We start from the raw sequence: 19550 nt of genomic DNA on the forward strand, positions 1-19550 counted from the left end.
AAGACTATCAAACCTCCTAACAGGTCTCTGCTCAAATAGGCTTGAACAGAGTTGATTTTGCTACCACTTGACATCCTAGAATGTCTGAGCTAACATGTTTGTAGCCCTCCCTCATCTTCCCACTCTACACCGTAAATCTCCTAAGTATCAGGGGGGGAGCCGTGTTATAGCCACAAAAACAATGAGAAGTCCGGTGGCACCTTAAAGACTAACAGATTTATTGGGCCATAAGCTTTCATGGGTAAAAACCCACTTCTTCAGATACATGGAGTGAAAATTAGATACCGGCATAGATACTGGCATGTTTGCAGGAGAACACGTCAATCTCTCTGGACATTCAATAGCAGATTTAAAAGTTGCCATCCTTCAACAAAAAAAAAAACTTCAAAAACAGACTTCAAAGAGCAACTGCAGAGCTGCAATTCATTTGCAAACTTGACATCATTGATTTGGGCTTGAATAGGCACTGGGAGTGGCTGGCACACTCCCAAAGCAATTCTACCTCTCTGGGTATTGACACCTCCTCATCAATTATTGGGAGTGGACCACATCCACCCTGACTGAATTGGCCTTGTCAACACTGGTTCTCCACTTGTAAGGCAACTCCTTTCTCTTCATGTGCTAGTATATCTATGCCTGTATCTGAAATCTTCACTCCATGCAGCTGAAGAAGTGAGTTTTCTCTCCCATGAAAGTTCATGCCCAAATAAATCTTAAGTCTTTTTAAGATGTCACTGTGCTCCTGGTTGTTTTTGTAAATCTCCTAGGATGTCTAATGGCATCTCTCTAATGTTGTCAGCTAGGATTGAGAAACAACATACTCTACTCTATGGCCCCAAGCTTGAGTTTTCTAAATCAGTGGCTAACAAACTACAGTCTACAGTTCCCCAGCAGTCCATGGAAGCCTTCCTGGTGGTCTTGCAGAATGGAACATTTTTCAAGAATTTAATTAGGGTGGGTGGAGTGTGTGTTTTCTCGAAGTGGCATGCAGAATGGAAAAGCTGGAGAGCCACTTCTCTAAACTATTCAGTGGAGTGTAAATTCTGTAAGGCATTTTGCTAAACATATCATCTATGGACACATTTAAGATCTAGCAGCTCCATCCTTAAAGGAGCTGTAATTTGGGTCATTACATTTACTTGGCTTGAGTCTCCTCTTTGCATAAGCAATAACACGTTCTCTGTCATCCTGGACCTGTGCCAGTAAAACTCCTAAACCTTTCTTGCTAGCATCTGCCTATACTGTAAAGGGTCATTTATCGTCTGTGTGTAAGCAAAGACGGGGGTCTTTCATCACTTTTAGTCTGAGGCACTGCAATGCCTGCTCACGCTCTCTGGGGACTGTTGCTACTGAGACTGTGGCTTTGAAAGGAGAAATCTCTCCTTAGGTCTTAAAGTCATTGCACTATTATAGCACATGGCCCCTAAATTATACATGTTATCATTCTAGCAGGCACGCAGGGATCTAGATGGGTTCTTGTCATTTTATCGTGACTCTTTTCTTCTAGTCTGTGGTAAAATACTGAGGGATAAACATATTCTCTTTAACTGATATGCTTGAGCCCACATAGATCAACTTACTTAATGGGAAAATAATTCTTAACTGAAAAGCTTTTCCAGGCACCAATCCACTTTGCAGTAAGTTAATGCAAGTGATCCCATTCCAATTCCCATGAAAGCACAGGCCTTTACAACTGGAATTCAAGGACTAAGCCGATGAGCTGTAAGCAGTGTCAGGCTACTCTCCCTTTGTGTGGTCGGGTCACCCTAAACACCCTTGCCCAGGTTTTCGTGGGCACCAGTGATGATTCAAAGCCAAATTCTCATTGACCTGGGTAGGTACCAAGCTGCCATTCATGTCTGAAAATCTCCCTCAAAAAGCAAGCGGGCGCTCACACGCTATTCTCTCGTGTGGGTGCATGCATGTGTGTGAAATGCACTCTAATTGCAGCCGTTTTTGACTAATCCACAAGAAGTGCCCTGAATACAGACTAGGGCTCCCCACTGTATCTTAAAGACATGGCCCACAGAAAATGGCTTTACTTCACAATATGCATCTACAATCCGTCCATTGCCACCTAGCTGTGCTAAGTAGTTTGGTTCCTAAAGTAAGGGGACGATATTCATCAGAGGGGCCCAAAATGCAGTGTTTAGGTCTGGCTGTAAACTAGCCGAAGGCAATATTGGTTGGTCTTTAATCTCTTTTTAAATGACAGATTCATATGGCTGCTGTTGCTTTTTGCACCAAGGTGGCCTAGTACCACCTCCTCTCTAGCATGTTACGCATCCATTTCCAGAGCCTGCGTTTTTTCTCCACTTATGTTGTGCCCTTGGGACTATCAAGATCCCATGCTGTCATCCAATGTATTGGATTTCAGTCTCCATGAAGTCATGAGCTTCTCTGGTGTGCTACAGAGAAACCCTTTGTCCAGGCAAGTGGAAAAAGAAACACAAAAGGGAGCTGGATTTGTTTCTCTCAGAGTGAAACAGGAGTAAGTCCACTGAAGTCAGAGTTATAGTAACATAAAAGCAGTGTGGGGAGAATCAAACTCACTCTCATTTCAGTTAAACATCTCCGCAGCATAACAAACATTTTTCTCTTCCAATCTGTTCTCCTGTGCCCACTGAAATCAACAGAAGAAAGTTCAGAGGGAGTTGGGGGCGGAGGGCATACATCTGCTGTTCATAACTGTAGGGATATTGTCTATAATGGAGAGTAGTCAATTCAACGAGCCTTTATTGGAAGGGCAAACCAGAAAAGTGTGGTCAAGTCTAAAGAGAAACCTTGAGCTATGGGAGGTATGTGATAAGGAAGATCTGCCCAGGATAAGGCTACATAGTGTGTGGTGGTTTTTTTTTTTTTTTTTTTTTTTGTTTTTTTTTTTGGTTTGTTCCCTTGTGTCCATTCTTCATCTGTTGCAGATTGCTGCGTAGTGCAATGTCTCCTTTCTCCCAGGGCTAGGAACAATTTTTCCTTGTTGCATATTAATGAGAAGCCTTTTATGGTGCCTGATGATTTGGGGAAATGTTTGGGTTTTTTTTGTTGTTTTTCTTTCACTCCCTCCTATTTTGCATACTTGGCACTTGCTGTGCATGACATGAAATGTGTGTTCATATGGTGGCTTGCACAGCTGTGTGTGGGGATTGTACGATTAACTGCAAGTGCTGTGCTAAACATGTACATGGAGGATGCACTATACAGCCAAACCTTCCTTGTACTCAAATGGAAACTCTTGGTGCTTTGTTGTATATGTGGTGATAGTGCCCCAGAACAGAGAATCCTATTCTGCAGTCCTTCAGCAAATCCTCCCATTAAGGCTGAGAGCTGAAATGGAGCTAACCACAGTATAATATGTATTTTCTATCCAATCTGAAACCAACTCCTTTCTCCAGTCCTCTCCCCACCCCATCTTTGTTACAGCCTCCCTCTCTTTCCCCTTAATTTTAACTCATGGAAGCTGTTTACAGCCCATTAAAGGATCAAATATCTTCAGAGGATGATTTGAGCTTTCATTAACATTTTTCCATCTTGCAGTTCAATTCCCTATGTAGGAAACCCTGACTTAAAGCATGATTCAGAGGGTAGCAATGCCATTTGGATATTATGAAGTTGGGATCCAGAGCCCAGATATTAGTATTTTGTATTTGAACAAAGCAGGATGTCTATCCTCCCCAGACATTCAGTGGAATTCATTTGGAACATCATCTTTGCAAGCTACATGCTTTATATCTTTAAACATTACAGCCCGATGTGGTCAAAGCCGAGTTGCTCCTATAAATGAGATATGGGCATATGAATAAATGACACAGCACTGATAATCTTGCTTGTTTTATTGCCATCAAAATCTTCATCCTGTGATGTGGGATTGTACCGCATATGGTAATACAAACAAGTATTATCTCTTCATTTAAATCTTTAACATAGTTTCCTATTTAGATTCTCCTGATTCCTCTGCCCAAGGTTGCCTGGCAAGAATTCCCCAAAGTGACAGCTGGAGCGGTGAAACTACTGTAGGCCTTTTCCCACAGTGGAGTCCTGCAATGTCAACTGTTTTCCAGCCTCTAGAGAGAGGGCCCAATGGCATGAGGTCACATTAATATCCATCTGAGTCAAGGGATAAAAATAAGCCTGAAAAATACTGCAGAATACTAATAAAACTCTGAGAGAACTGCCTCTCCGATTCCTGCACATCACTTACAAGCCTGGGAAATACTTGGGATGTGACTGTAACATGTGGGTATGATGGGTTGGACCCCTTAAGGTGCTACCTGATGATGTGTTTGGGATATCACTGAGCTCACCTGTTCTGCCAGCCAGGACCCCCTTTTTACCTGTCTTGCTGAGCTAGGCTATCAAGCCTCCTCCAGCACACATGCAGGCAGGGCCACACCCAGCTGCAGAACAACACAGATCAGCTCTGGAAAGGCTCAGTTTAAGGGACTTGCCCCAGCATTCAGGTGTTCACCTCCCTTGGAGTGCAGACCAAATGGTGTATTATGAAATCTGCCTCCTCCCTCAATGTGGAGGAAGGTATTCACAGCCTCTTACCCTCCCCGCCAATTATGAATTGCACAAATGGGGTTATACTACAAACAAGAAATAAGTTTATTAACTACAAAAGGTGAATTTTAAGTGTCCCAAGAGAGAGCAAACAGAACAAAGCAAATTACGAAGCAAATAAAACAAAACACACATCCTAAGCTTGTTTCACTAAAGAAATTGGTTACAAACAGTAATTTCTCACCTTAAATATTGTCACAGGTAGATTACAGACAGTCTTGAAAGACAGCTGCACTGGCCTGCAGCTGGAGATTTCAGGTATTTCCACTCACACACTGGATGCCCTCCCAGCCTGGGTTCAACCCTTCTCCCCTCAGTACAGTGCTTGCTTCCAGGTGCTTTTTAGTGTCTCTTTGGGTGGGGAGGCAGAAGAGAACAACGGTGCTGTCACTCCCTTGCCTTCTCGTGTAGGGCGGGAACCCTTTGTCTCCCAGTGGAAGAACACTGGCATTCCAACAGGTGGGTCCAGTCCCAGGTGACTCAGACCCATGTCTCTGCAGGGCTGTGGCAGCCATTACTCGTAGGCTGTCTGGAGCATCCACAGGAAGATTAAGCTCTTTCACAGTCCATTGTCTTTGCTAATGGGCTGGTTGGGGTGACACCCGAAGTAGAATAGTTGAAATATAAATACGAGGTCAATATGCTTAACTTCAGATACAGAAATGCCACAGGCATACAAAGTGGATAATCACATTCAGTAAATCATAACCTTTCCAGTGATATCTTACATGAGCCATCTTGCATAAAGTACATCTGTTATGTCATATTCATATCATAAGCATATTTTCATAAAGAATATGGAGTGAAATGTCACAGTGGGTTCCCTTGAGGTACAGGGAGGGTGACCAGGCAGCAAGTGTGAAAAACTGGGACAGGGATGAAGGGGGTAATAGGTGCCTATATAAGACAAAGCCCTGAATATCAAGACTGTCCCTATAAAATCAGGACATCTGGCTAGCCCAGAGTCAAAGGGAGCAACAACAGCAGGAAAAGCTGCATGGGTTTTGGATTGCCGCTGTTTATGGGCTCCCATGGCTGCAGGTAAAGCAATGGCAGCTGTTTGAAAGCCACTCCCTTCCTTCCCTGTTCCTGCAGCAGCTGCCAGCCCTGTTTGTATGTGTGGGGTCAGACAACTGATTCTCTGCTCTGATCCTGCAGCACTTGACATAGCTCTTCAAATGCATTCATCCCAGACCTGTGGAGCTACAGGTGCGAGTCTCCCCCTTGCTTTGAAGGTCATGATGCCTCCTGGAGAGATGGCGGGAGGATCAACAAAAGGAAATAAATTAGAAAGCAGAGAAGGGGGGGGGGAAAACAGAAGCTGGAAAGGACCAAGGAAAGGCAGGCGAGAGAGACTGGCCAGAGAATGGAAACAGGGAAGAGTAGGTTGGAGAAGGGAGTGCACCTATGTGCACAGGGGTAGGGCAATTCAAGCAAACAAGGTTGGGGACCCTTGTCATACCTACAGAATGAAGAATTGGGTGCTTCGCTCTGATGTAGCTGTACAGGTGCTGATCCTGCACTAAGGTTTGAAACCTGGGTAAGCCATGCTGGAAGAAGTCTTGCTTTACATCAGTGGAGCACATCTACTTTAAGTGTTTGCATCAGTACAACTATGTTGGTGTAGTGACAACACTGCAATCCCCCCAGGGTAAAACATCTGAAGGCACCATCCTTCTTGTTCCTCAAAAGCTGATGGCCGTGAACAATACCTTTTCTTTAGGGCACCTGCTACCATAAATACTGAGGCCCAGGATCCTTTTGTGGGCGTCTTGGGCCTGCAAAGCTCCCTCCTGTATTTTGAGCATGAAGGTTAACCATAGGCTCAATTTGGACGCCTCCCACTGCTCTCCCTGATTTTTGCACTCCGGTCAGGTAGGAATGCCAGGACTCATCTGCTGCCTCTCTTCAGATACAAGAGTGAAAGTGTGGGCACAGGTTTGGTGAGTTTAGATTGTGCTTGCAAAAGGGAGACTGCCTGGCTGGATCTAAATACCCGTTAATGAGATTTTTTTTTTCTTTGAGTGGGGGACAGCTGAAAAACAATTATATTCACTGAGATTAAAAGCAATTATCTAGAGAACAGGAAGGATGCTCTTGTCAAACCACTGGACTGGGACTTGGGAGCCCCAGTTTCAATTCCTGGCTGTGCCTCAGGCTTTCTGTATGACTTAATCGCTCTCTGCCTCAGTTTCCCATCTTTAAAGTGGTACCATGCTACCTTTGTACAATCTAAAGAGGCAAGACACTCTTTGGGGTCAGCAACAGTGTCTGTGTAGCACCTTGTGGGTTTACTATTAACAACTTTCTGCAACTATCTGAACATGTTTAACACCCAAAGTGCAAGGAATTGTTTGGAGTGGAAGGGAGTCGGGGGGAGGGGGAATAATGCCAGAAGCAATGGGATGAAATTAAGGCAAGTAAAATTTAGGCTGAATCTTTGGGAGGCTATTGGAAAGACTGTCCTGGATCTCATCACTTGCAATGTCTGAAAGGAGACCATATAATGCACTGTAGGAGATTCTGGCCTCTGGAGAAGAGACAAAATGTCGTATTAGGTTTCTTCTGTCTCTAATTTCTTTGATTAGCTGATGCAGAAGATCTCCTTGAGACAACACTTTGAGGACTGCAAATATTTGGGTAAACATAGCTGGCAGCAGACTGATGTATGTTACTCAGCTCGCTGCACTACTGGGATTTAAAGTGTCCTTTTTCCTTGCAGGCACTGGTGTCACTACACAGTTACACGGACAGTTTCCTGCCAAGTGCAGAATGGCTCGGAGACCGTGATCCAGAGGGTTTATCAGAGCTGCCGGTGGCCAGGACCTTGTGCCAGCTTAGTGAGGTAAAAGCCCTTAACATCTCGTGTTGTATATTCAAACTGCGGACTGGGCCCTGCGCTCCTGATTCAGTTAATGGATATCTGGGCTAAGCAAAACATGTAGAATTGGGCTGTATGGGGCTGGATTCTGATCTTAGTTGACCTAGTATAAATTGGAAGTAACTCATTGAAGTGAAAGGAGTTGCTCTTGATTTATACTGGTATAACTGAAATTGGTACCCCTACCCTATGTCTGTAGCTTTGCTCTGTGTGGCATTTAGCTGTGCAAGCTTCCTCCTACAGTTTTATTGAGGCACCTGGCATTACTGACCTGAAATACCACTACTCTGGCTCTCCGAGAACCTCAAGTGCTCTGACCTGCAGCAGGGCTTTTTGATGTGCACCAGAGCCAATGAGGGACTAAGATAAGGCCGCCAAACACATTGTCACGTGAAACCTGTGCCAGGATTGGATTTCATCCTGGTGGGTTCCCAGAGATTCTGGGCTAATAATGCAGGGATAATAAAAGTACTTGATGCTGGGAGCCAGATCTTGCAAGGTGCTCTGAGCTCGTAATTCCCATTGACTTCAGAACACCTTACAAATTTGAGCTCTCATAAGGTACTCTTCATCCACAGGTCTCAGGGACCTTTACAGAGTTGTGGTGTCCAATATCCCCACTTCACAGATAAGAAACCTCAGCACAGAGGTTGTGACTTGCATAAGGCTTCTTGACTTTCAGGTCTTTGTCCTACCTGCTAGACAATTCTAGTAATCTATTGTGCTGCCTGGCAGTCCGCAGCATTAAATTAGCCAACAAAGTGAATGGAAGTATTTGTCGCCACTTTGTTACCAACAGCTACAGAACAGGGTTTGAGATAATCTCAAGTTTAAAGAAACGTCTTGATGGTAATGTAGGCAGAATATAGTTCCACTCTCTTCAGAAAGCATCCGTCAAATACTGAGCTTCACCTATGATAGTCGTTCATTGGGAATTTTAATTTTTCACCTTGCTGTTAATGCTCTTGGTTCTCCATTTTCATTTGGCCACTGGTCAGTCTTACTCAATTTCCATTTATGTGATTTGGTGTTTGTTTGGTCTTATTTCAATGACTGCCTTACGTGGGACATTTTATATTTTACGTTCTTGTGACCAGACCTGCCTTTTTTTTCTCGGGGGTGGTGGTGGTGCTCCATACCTCTTAAGAGTGCACATTAACCTCCTTTAAAGTTTTAAAAAAACTTGCCAAATTCTTGCCCATTCTTCCTTTTTAAAATGTGAATGAAGGTACACTGCTAACAAATAATCAATCATGTTGGATCAACATCCTGGCTACATACTTGTAAAGCTACTAATTAACTAGGCATATTCACTGAAAAGAAAAATTCTAGCAAATAGAAACTGTGTGTATTGTTCAGTTTTTTTATGACATTCTAACTTGGCTGGATGGTTTTCTGTCTTAAATTATTTTTCTAATAGCCTGAATTGTTCTGGCTGCATATTTGAGGAAAGTGCAGAATAGCACTGGAATGATTGGCAAGAGGAAAGCTTAAATTAAAAATGCATAAATTTTAAAATGAGACCAGGTGGGTGAGGTAATACCTTTTATTGGACCAACTTCTGTTGGTGAGAGAGACAAGGTTTTGAGCTAACACAGAGCTCTTTTTCATGTCACTAAAGACTGAAGAGACCTGGAGATCTCTGTAAGCTCAAAAGCTTGTCTCTCTCACCAACAGAGGTTGGTCCAATGTTAGCTCACCCACTTTCTGTCTATAATATCCTGGGACCCACATCACTACAACACTAAATTTAAAAATGTCAGAAACCTTGGCACTGAAATAGTTTGTGGTTACTGACACTTAAGATCTCAGTTGGGAGCTGCCTCTCTGGGAAGTAACCGCCCAATAGGATTGCCAGGCATCCGGTTTTCGATTGGAAAGCCTGGTCGAAAAGGTTAGCACCACTGACCAGGCCGTTAAAAGTCTAGCTGGCGGTGCATCAGGGCTAAGGCAGGCTCCATGCGTGGCCTGGCTCCACACTGCTCCCAGAAGCAGTCCCTAGGTGCAGGGGCGATCAACAAAGCTCCTTGCGCTGCCCCCACTCTGAGCACTGTCTCCACAGTTTCCATTGGCTGGGAACCGTAGACAGTGGGAGCTGCAGGGGCAGCGCCTGTGGGTTCAGACAGCGTGCACTGTGCAGAGCTACCTGGCCGCCCCTGTGCCTAGGAGCTGGACATGCTGTCTGTTTCCGAGAGCTGTGCAGAGCCAGATCAGGCAGGGAGACTGCCTTATCCGTGTTGCGCTGTGGACTGGGAGGCGCCTGAGGTAAGCGCCACCTGGCTGGAGTCTGAACCCCTTCCCCCACCCCCAACCCCCTGCCCCAGGTTGGAACCCTCTCCTGCACTCAAACTTCCTCCTGGAGTCTGCACCCCTCCTGCACCCCAACCTCAGCCCTGAGCCCACTCCTGGAGCCTGCACCCCAACCCTCTGCCCCAGCCCTGAGCCTGCTCCCACACTCTGAACCCCTCTTCTTCAGCCCAGCGCCCCCTCCTGCACCCCAGAGCCTGCACCCCCAGCCCAGAGCCCCCTCCCACACCCTAACCCTTCATTTCTGGCCCCACCCTGGAGTCCACACCTCCAGCTGGAGCCCTCACCCCATTCCAACCCCCTGCCCCAGCCCAATGAAAGTGAGTCAGGGTGGGGATGGAGTGAGAGGGGGTGGGACATGGGGAGGGCCTCAGGGAAGGGGCAGGGCATGGTGGGGGGTAAGCTTTCTGCAATTAGAAAGCTGGTAACCCTACTACCCAATTGTTGGCCCATGCTCCCAGGACACAGACTAGAACACAAGAAAACTGTCTGTCCAGATTGGAGTTAAGGGGCAGGGACAGTATTTTACCTCTGTATTTGGCACTGGTGCAACCACTGCTGGAATCCTGTGTCCAGTTCTGGTGCCTGCCATTCAAAAATGATGTGGTAACATTGGAGAGGAGATCAGAGAAGAGCCGTGAGAATGATTATAAGACATGTTTTCCAATCCTTTAGCAATAGACTCAAAAGCTCAATTTATTTAGCTTAAAAAAGAGAAGGTTAAGGGGTGACTTAATTATGGCTTATATGTACCTATATCGGGAATACATATTGAATAATGGGCTCTTCATTGTAGCAGAGAAAGGTATAACACAATGCAATGACTAGAAGTTGAAGCTAGACAAATTGACTGGAAATAAAGCATATATGTTAAAACTGAGAATAATTAACCATTGCAACAGTTTGCCAAGGGTCATGGTGTATTCCTCATCACTGACCATTTTAAATCAGGATTGGACATTTTTGTGGGGAAGGTCTATGGCCTGGGTTATAAAAGACGTCAGACTAGATGATCAGAATGGCCCCTTCTGGCCTGACAATACTGGACTCTACACTCGAACCCCTGCTGGCTGACATCTCCTCCTTGGGTCTTTCAGCTTCTTCCCAGTGATACCTGGCTTCAGCCTTGTGCAGTACATCTTAATGGCAGACACACCTCTGTCCATGTCCTATCTGAGACCATGAGGCTGGAATGAGCCTCCAGAAACTCTATGTCCTTTAGTACCATTCTCCGGAGGCTGAGGGATTCTTGTCTCTGTTGGGATGCTCTGTGCAAAATTATCCAATACAGCAGGAGTCTTCTTAAACAGAGAAAACAGTAAAGAAACTGTCTGTATATCACACTTCTGTGACTCCTAGGCAAAGCCCAACGAGGTAGGCTTCCCTTAGTTTAGTTACAGAGGAAAAACAAAGACAATCTAGAAATAAATCCCCTGTTTCCTGGTCAGTCTGACCGCCTCTCCCTGCTGCACAGAGATGTCTCTTTATCCCTCCTCTGACTTGCTTATCCAATTCTAGTTGCCAGAGCTCGTGACCCTATCAGTGAGAAGTTGCATCATTTCTATTGGAGTGTTTGATCAAGAATACCATCTGGGGCAAAGCCCACAGTCTTTGTGCTGCATACAAAGACTATTGTCTCCGGTTACCCCTGGGAAGTTTCCCCACCTTCTGGTCTCTGGCATCTAGCATTTCAGAAGCCATTTTTACCTCCACCTCCCTAGACACGTGTTGCCAGTCAAGGCGACTTGACTCTTGATTTGCATATACGTTGGTTTTGGCTGTAGGCGTTAGATGGTGCCCTCATGCTGAATTGTATTTCTGTCTCAGTGGCCCCAGAGGTCGCATGGATTTATCCATTTTCCCTTGCCGTGAATAATAAATTGATGTAAAAGGAGTGTAACAGCAGCCCAAGCAGTGATGGGGACCCATCTCTAGTTACAAGGAGGAAGCATGGGTAGATTTGATTGGAGTGGTGGTAGGGGAATGGAGAAACCCATTAGGCAGATAGCAGCACAGCTCTGGCTTTTTTTTCTATTTCTCACAGCTGTCTTGATATAACCATTTCATCTTCTTGTTTACAAGTAATGAGCCAAATCTGGCCAAGCTTTCATTCCCTCCATGTCTGCGATGGGAGGTTCACTAGCAAAAGCAACTCCTGCCAAAGAAGAAGGCGTCTCTCAAGTCTTCAGTGAGAACTGAGGGGGCCATTTCATTAGCAATCCTGCTTCCAAACAGATGTCAGTGTGGCCAGCCAGAGGTTTCATCCGTTTCCTGTCACCCATTCAGATGCTACATTTCTTGTCCGTTTTGGACCAGTGCCCAGGATTTGACAGGGAAGTATCTGTATAGCAGCTTGGGGCATGTTACTTCTTGCTATTGACTCTCTCACTCCTGGGAAGCTGGCAGCTGTGTTTCTTTTGTGAGCATTGTCATCTTGGCTCAGATGGGATGAGCTACCCTGTTCCCACTTCTGCCCTAGGCTTCCTGTTTAGCTTGGAGGCCTACATTGCTTTGGTGCTGTCTTTGCTGTTGGCTTTTCTCTCTGCAGAGCTCTGCTATAACCTTTCTCCCTTGCCATCCGCATCTTATGCATGTCACTGTGGGTGCCTAGATGTTGTGACACCAAAGGGCAGATGGGCCTGGTGGGTGCACTTGATGTGCATATCCATTAATATCCCATGCATCTCTCTTGAGAAGTGAATAAAGTCACCAGTTTGGGTTGCATCAGCAAACGATTTCCTGGGGTCCAGCCATCCCATCAGCTGTGCGCAACTCCCATCAAAGCCAGTGGCACCTGACATTTGGCCCTCCCCCGTGTGATGCATGTGTTAGGGCTCCAAGGGCTGCGCTAGGTTTATCACTTCAGAGCAGTCAGTACCCCAGCTAGGACAGGCTCTGCCCAAAGGCTGATAGAGAAGGATGGTCGCATGGTGAAGGCACTGGATGGAAACTTGGAAGATCCTGGCTCTGACACTGACTTCCTGTGTGACCTTGGGCAAATGGCTTTAACCTCAGATACACCATGGTAAAATGGCATAATACTTCCTGGGTCTTGTGTATGTTGCAAGTAAGAGACCATCCCAAACCACTATGTGCATGTGCAGTGCCTAGTGCTGCAGGGTCCTGATCCCGGTTGGGGCCTCCAGGGGTAGATCTACACTGCACCATAAACCCTGGTGCTGACTCCAGTTTTAGCCCAAGCCCCTTCCAGCCACACAGAAAATAGTTAGACTTGGGCCAAGAACCCCCTGAATTTGGGCCTGCTAAGGGGGAGATTCTGAGCCTGTTCAGAACCCAGGCATTTTGCAGTATGGATACAGCTCAACTCTGGACTGCCAGACTTGGGTCTGGAGAGTCGGCCAATGCTATCCCACAGTCCCTTGGGGCTGTTTCCCAACTTTTCAATTCCAGAACTCGCCACTAACTTCACAAGAACCGGAAGCAAACAGTGGTGCTAGAACAATGTTTGTAGAGGGGAAGGGAGCTGAAGGCGGAAAGCATGTACTTGGGCTGTTATCGCTATTTCAAGCTGAGGGGTGCTGCTGCACTCCTCATTCCAGCACCTGTGGAAGCAATCTCCTGGTTCAAATGCAGCTGCTCATTATTTAGTGCTTCATTTCAACTGGAAACACAGATGCCACAGTACTGCCACTGCTAAAGCTTGCAAGCTGCTTGCAAGGTGGCGAGTGGCACAGAGCAAGTCAAATGACCTCAGAGGCCTTGGTGAATACTGGTGAGGCTGGTGTTTTGCTGTTGCGCGTTCAGCAAGGGATACATGGGACATTCTAGCTCTCGAGCAGCGCAGTGTATCATTGTCAAGTGCACAGCAGATACAGGGGGTATAGTGCACCTGGGAAGCCGAGAGGTTTTAGACAGTGGCCAGGACAGTCTGCCTTTCCGACAGCTACTTCACTGTCCCAGCAAATGTTTCAAAAATGTACAGTTTAGTCCTACTAGTCCCTCCCCCAATGACTGAGCAGCAGCCTCTCTCAGGTGTCCTGCTTCTGGGGAATGCAGGTGCAGCAGCACTGCATGGCAGCAGACAGCATAGCTCAGGCTGAGAAGATGGGCCCTTTGACACTGCAGGGGGCATTTAAGTGCCAGAATGAAAGTACCTCATTTTTTAGAACTCAGCAAGGACAGTGGGGCCCAAGCCCTTGTGAAAAAAGTGCTGTTAACCCATTAACGAGAGCTTTACTTCTACCTCGGCCCCCCTGTACCACACCCAACCCTAGGGGCAGGGAAGCTCCGATTTCAACACGATGTCTGGTGAAGCCATGCTGGGGCATTATTTCAGACTGACTTCTATTGATGCCCTTTCTGTACCACTTCAGGGGGTTTGTGGGATATCAAGAACAAATCCTGTCAGACCAACCTAATATCCTTTTTTGACAGGGTAACAAGCCTTGTGGAAGTGATGGATGTGATGTATCTCGACTTTAATAAGACTTTTTTGATACTATGTCATGTGGCCTTCCCATAAACCAACTGGAAAAATATAGCCTAGATGAACCTACTATGAGGCGAGTGGACCACTGGTTGGAAAAGCATACTCAGACTAGTTATCAATGGTTCACAATCAATATTGAGCAGGGTCCTGCAGGGAGCTGTCGTGGGTCCGATTTGATTCAATACTTTCGTAAATGATTTGGATAATGGCAGAGTATGCTTATAAAATTTTTTGTAGATGATTCCAAGCTGGGAGGAGTTGCTCATACTTGGCAGGACAGGATTAGAATTCAAAATGTTTTTTGACAAACTGAAGACAATGCAAAGTACTGTACTTAAGAGGGAATAATCAACTGCACAAATACAAACTGGGAAATGACTGCCTGTGAAGGAGTACTGCAGAAAAGGATGTGGAGGTTATAGTGGATCACAAACTTAATAAGTCAATGGTGTAATACTGTTGTGGGGGGAAAAAAGCAAACATCATTAGGTGATGTATTAGCAAGAGTATTGCAAGCCAGATATGAGAAGTAATTCTTCCACTCTACTCAGCACTGGTAAGGCCTCAACTGAAGTATTGTGTCCAGTTCTGCGTGCCACACTTTGGAAAGATGTGGAGAAATTGGGAAAAGTCCAGAGGAGAGCAAAGGTCCAGGAAACATGACCTATGAATAAAGACTGAAAAAACTGAGTGTGCTTAGTCTGGAGAAGAGAAGACTGAGGGGAGGCCGATGACAGACCTCAAGTATGTAAAAAGGATTACAAAGAGGAGGGTGATAAATGTTTCCTTAACCACTGTGGACAGGACAAGAAGTAATAGCCTTAAATAGCAGCTAGGGAGATCTAGGTTTGACATCATGAAAAACTTCCTAACTGTTAAGGTACTTAAACCATGGAACAAATTACCTAGGGAGGCTGTGGAATCTTCCTTATTGGTTTTTTTTAAGAACAGGTTAGATGAGAGCTTGTCAAGGCGGGTCTAGGTAATAGTTAGACCTGCCCCAATGCTGGGAACTGGACTAGATGATCTCTCGAGGTTCCTTCCAGTTCTGAGTCTATAATTCTGTGTCTTCTAGTCAGATATAGACTAGACCTGATTCTGCTTGTCCCATTGTACATGACATGACCACAGACATAGGCAGTATCTTCAATATCTTACTTTAAATGTAACTTCCAGAGCTTGCTGATCAATGCAGATCATTCTTGCTGTTCAGTATTCTTGAACTCATGCATTTTTTTTCAAATGTAGCAACTTCTTTTCCACCCAAAATGGGGGACACCATCTTGGTGAATAACAAAACTATATCTATTTTAGATACGTGGGTGGGTGTGTAGCATGTGCCTCCATTTCTCCATCTGTAAAATGGTGATAAGGATACTGACCTCCCTTTGTAAAGTGCTTTCCGCTCTGTTAAGAGCTATAGAACAGCTAGGTATCTATCATTTATTTTCTATATCAAGTATTTGTTGCTACGTGATCAATAGAGTTGTGGGGCGTACATCACCAAAGAATTTGACCTATACTTCAGTGCTTATGCTCAGTCAACAATGTTTCTCTAGCTGGCATTACCTCTTCTGAAACTGGGGACCCCTCTATTTCCTTTCTTTGCCTGTTCAACTGAATAACTTCTATGGACTGACTCAGTGCTTAGAATTGCTATTTGAAGTCCCTTTAGACAGGAAACGCTGATTGTGTTAGTCCCAGTATTACTCGGGAGGCTGTTAGGTCACATACTTGGAAATAGACACCCACCTTTCCCCTCCATGTACATGTTACAGCAGGATGAGTGTTCCCCAGAGAGTGCGCTCAAGGCTTTGCGTGTCTAAGTGATAAAGCCAGGATGTGACTGCGTATCTTTGGGTTTGTGACGGGGGCAGGCTGTCGTGTGTTCAGAGGGGAATTAGTCTCTGTGTATTACCACGTGCAGTGCTGGCGAGCTGTTGTCAGAGAGAAAGGGCCAGCTGTTACACCTGTGAAAAGCACATAACTATGTAGACAAGTAATTGAGTAAATTATCTTGGGTTCTGAGCTGGAGTCTGACTGGGATAGATCTTTTGGCCAACAACTGGGAAGAGCAAAGCCTATATACTGTTGCTTCTGGTTTAATTCTAATCTGAATCTTGCTACAGAGCAGAGAGGAGCTGTGGGAAAGAGCAGATTTTGGGAGCTGGCTGACTCTTTTTTTCTCTCTGGGTCTCCGAACGCTTTGGTCCCTTTTTCCTGGGGCTAATGGATATTAAATCCCTCCAGATGGGTCCCCTACAGAGACTCAGCAACGTAGAGATCCTCATTCCGTGGTCTCAGGCCTTCGCTGTGTGGTGCAAGCCAGACAAGCTCAGAAGGTTAAATCCAGCCCTTGCTAGACTCCTTTGGGGAAGACAGAGCATGTGCCCATCTTTCAGGAGAGCCTCTCGCAGCTCCAGCTTTGTTTTGCCCAGCGCCAGAGGAAGCAGACTTAAAGCTTTTCATGACTTGGAATTGTTTGGCCTTTGTGCCAGGTCAACTGGAGTAAACAGGGGAATAGTGAAGCTTGACTGCTGTGTGGAGGGGTGGTTTGTTCCTCCAGAAGAGGAGATGAAAACAAATGTCCTGCTAGCCCCTGACACGTTCGTTAGTGAAAACCACCATCAGACTCTTTGACTGGTGTCTGGGGAGGGGGCAGCTCATTGATGATCTTTCATATAGGGCAGGCTGCCAGGTGGCAATCCTGGCTGTCTGGGTTGGGGGGGGGGAGGAGCGTTAAACGCATGCTTGGTAGCTCCTGTGGGAAGGGTAACCAGTCATTCCCAAACAAGACCTTCCAATATCATGACTTTCTCTTCAGTCTCCTTTCCCTATCCCACCCATTGTCATCCTAGCCAAGCTCTGAAGGACAACCTTTTTTTTGGGTGTGGTGCATCTGAAAATTTAGCCCTGACTTTATTTTCCTCTAATACTTAGCTGAACACTAGTTGTTATAACTAAGAAAGCCGATCATTTCCCATGTATATCTGGTGCAGCTTAATGAGATGGACCAATCGTATCTCAGAAATATGAATGATTGGCAGTCTGCTTTGAGTGTTTGTTTCCCAGAGTTTTGCTATGCTCCCAGGAGAAGTTGGACACTAGGAAAACACAACAGCTCCCACAGAGCACATCTGCTTGCTGCACGGGGTGGGGTCTTACAAAGCTACTGACTCTTTCATAAAACACCTGTTTCTGAGCTTGAATTGCTGACTGACTTTTTGCCTTCTTGAACTGGGAGGCTGTAGGGAAACAGTTTTAAAGAAACAAATTCAAAGGGAAACTTCCATTGGAAACTACTGTAGAACCTCAGAATTACAAACACCAGAGTTACGAATGACCAGTCAACCATACACCTCATTGTGTACTTCCAGTTCCCAATAGGGCAGCAGCAGAGCCAAACAAAACAAAACAAAAACAAACTACTAAAAATAAAGGGAAAGCAGCATTTTTCTTCTCCCATAATGAAATTTCAAAGCTGTATTAAGTCAATGTTCAGTTGTAAACTTTTGAAAGAGTAGCCATAATGTTTTGTTCAGAGTTACGAACATTACAGAGTTGCAAACAATCTCCATTCCCGAGGTGTTCGTGACTCTGAGGTTCTATTGTATTGCTCAGTGATCGTCTAATTCTGCCAAGAGCTGAGCCCAATCCACTATGGACTTCTCAGACATGCAACTGCATGGAGAATCGGACCCTATACTTGGTTACTGGAACTTGCAGCTAATCTGTTGGGTCACACTTGAATCTTTTGACATTTTACTATAGGTCCTTATTTTTCATTCTCTCAGTTCTCCTTACTGATCTACCAATTTCCCGCTCTGTCTGGCTTTAGTGCTGCTGTCTGGTGCATTTGACCATGATCCCCATTGATCCTTCTCTGATAAAGATTTGGCTCTTCTTTGTAGCTTTTGCCCTAAATTTTCAAAAGGGACTAGTGAATTTGGATTTTTTGGAAAGTGTAGAGCACCCCCCTCTGAAAATCAGGCCCCTTCAATCACTAGTCTCTTCTGAAAATGTAGGCCTCTGCTCTTAAACCACACCGAGGAGCAGCCTGCTGGAAGGGTTCGTTGAAGTGAGGAAAGAATTTCTACTTAGTGCTTGTCAGGGTAATCTAGGGAGAAGGGGCAGTTACCATGTGGCCATGTTGCCACTGACTGGTGCACATGTGCTAACCAAGAGCATGTGTTGCTCTTTATTGCAACAGTGTGTAGTCCCCTGAGCATTCCTCTCCTCCCACTTCAATCCTGCCCAGGATCCTAGGAGCCCAGGACATAGCAGGCACCATCTGAAGATATAAATGTCTTCTCCTGCTAATAGTGACTTGCTCCTGCCCCTAATCATCCCCTAGGGTGTCGAGAGAGGCAAAGAGCAAAAGTTGCTATGGTGTGCTCCATGGCTTACAATGCTATGTGGGTCTAATTTACCTGTTAGCAGTTGAATACGACAATAACTCTAATAGAATAATGCTAGGCAGGTCCCTGCTTCATCTCCCAGCACTTGCTGCACTAGAATTTGGCTCATCCCTTCTGTATGCAATATCTGCTACACCTTCATAATGCTGGCAGTCTGGGACACATCAATGTTTAAAAGGGTTATGCTTGCCTGTGGCTGACTCTTTCTAAAACCATCCCCATCCATCTACTCCATCATAATTGTGTTGGCCTCTCAGTCCCATACTCCAACTGCTTTGGCAGCCTTAAGTTTTCAAGTTACTTCACACGCTTCCAGCTTCTTCACAGTTCTTGCTTGAAATTCTGTTATAGGCTAGATTCTGACCTCGGTTAAAGTGGTATAAACCAAGAAAAACTGCACTGGCTTCATGGGAGTGACCCTGGATTTTCACCAGTGGGACTAAGCAATTTGGGGCAGAGACTGTCAATTACAGTGAGTCTGTACAGGGCTTAGCACAATGGGGCTCTGACCTGGTTGAAACCTGTTGGCCCTACTACAATGTAGATGTAATGCTAAAGAGAACGGAGTCCTGGATTTCTTGGTTTTTCAGCTAGTTTGAGAAGCTAAATTAGTTCCACATCATTACTTTGAATCTGTCCAGTAAGTGACATTGGAGCCTTTTAGTTTTGGGACTTGAAGATGAATGAATTAGTCCTTGAAGGATTTCTGAGCTCTCCTTTGGCATGACTCAGAATGGCTGAGAGAGTAATGCTAACAGAGACTGCTTATCTTGTGATGTGGAAGCAAGTTTGACCAGCCCCTCCCTCCAGCTCCCCGCCGGTTAGGCCAGTTACGTACAAACAGTTTTTTGTTTATATGTGTTTAAAAAAAAAAATCAATCCAAACAAACGGGAAAGGTATTTCCTGTGTGTGAAAGGCTGTTCTGTTTATGTC

At 45.3% G+C, this 19550-nt stretch overlaps 1 protein-coding gene across 3 annotated transcripts in view; it reads left to right on the forward strand.

The window, feature by feature from the left end:
* Positions 1–19550, forward strand: part of COL26A1 (collagen type XXVI alpha 1 chain) — a 216864-nt gene that overhangs the window by 25370 nt on the left and 171944 nt on the right. For all 3 annotated transcript variants that reach the window (XM_030536947.1, XM_030536949.1, XM_030536948.1), the window contains exon 2: positions 7283–7405. In XM_030536947.1, the coding sequence (XP_030392807.1) occupies positions 7283–7405 (123 nt within the window). The remainder of the gene's footprint in view (positions 1–7282; positions 7406–19550) is intronic.

This window comes from Gopherus evgoodei, chromosome 17 (genome assembly GCF_007399415.2).
Source record: "Gopherus evgoodei ecotype Sinaloan lineage chromosome 17, rGopEvg1_v1.p, whole genome shotgun sequence".
NCBI classification, from domain to species: Eukaryota; Metazoa; Chordata; order Testudines; family Testudinidae; genus Gopherus; species Gopherus evgoodei.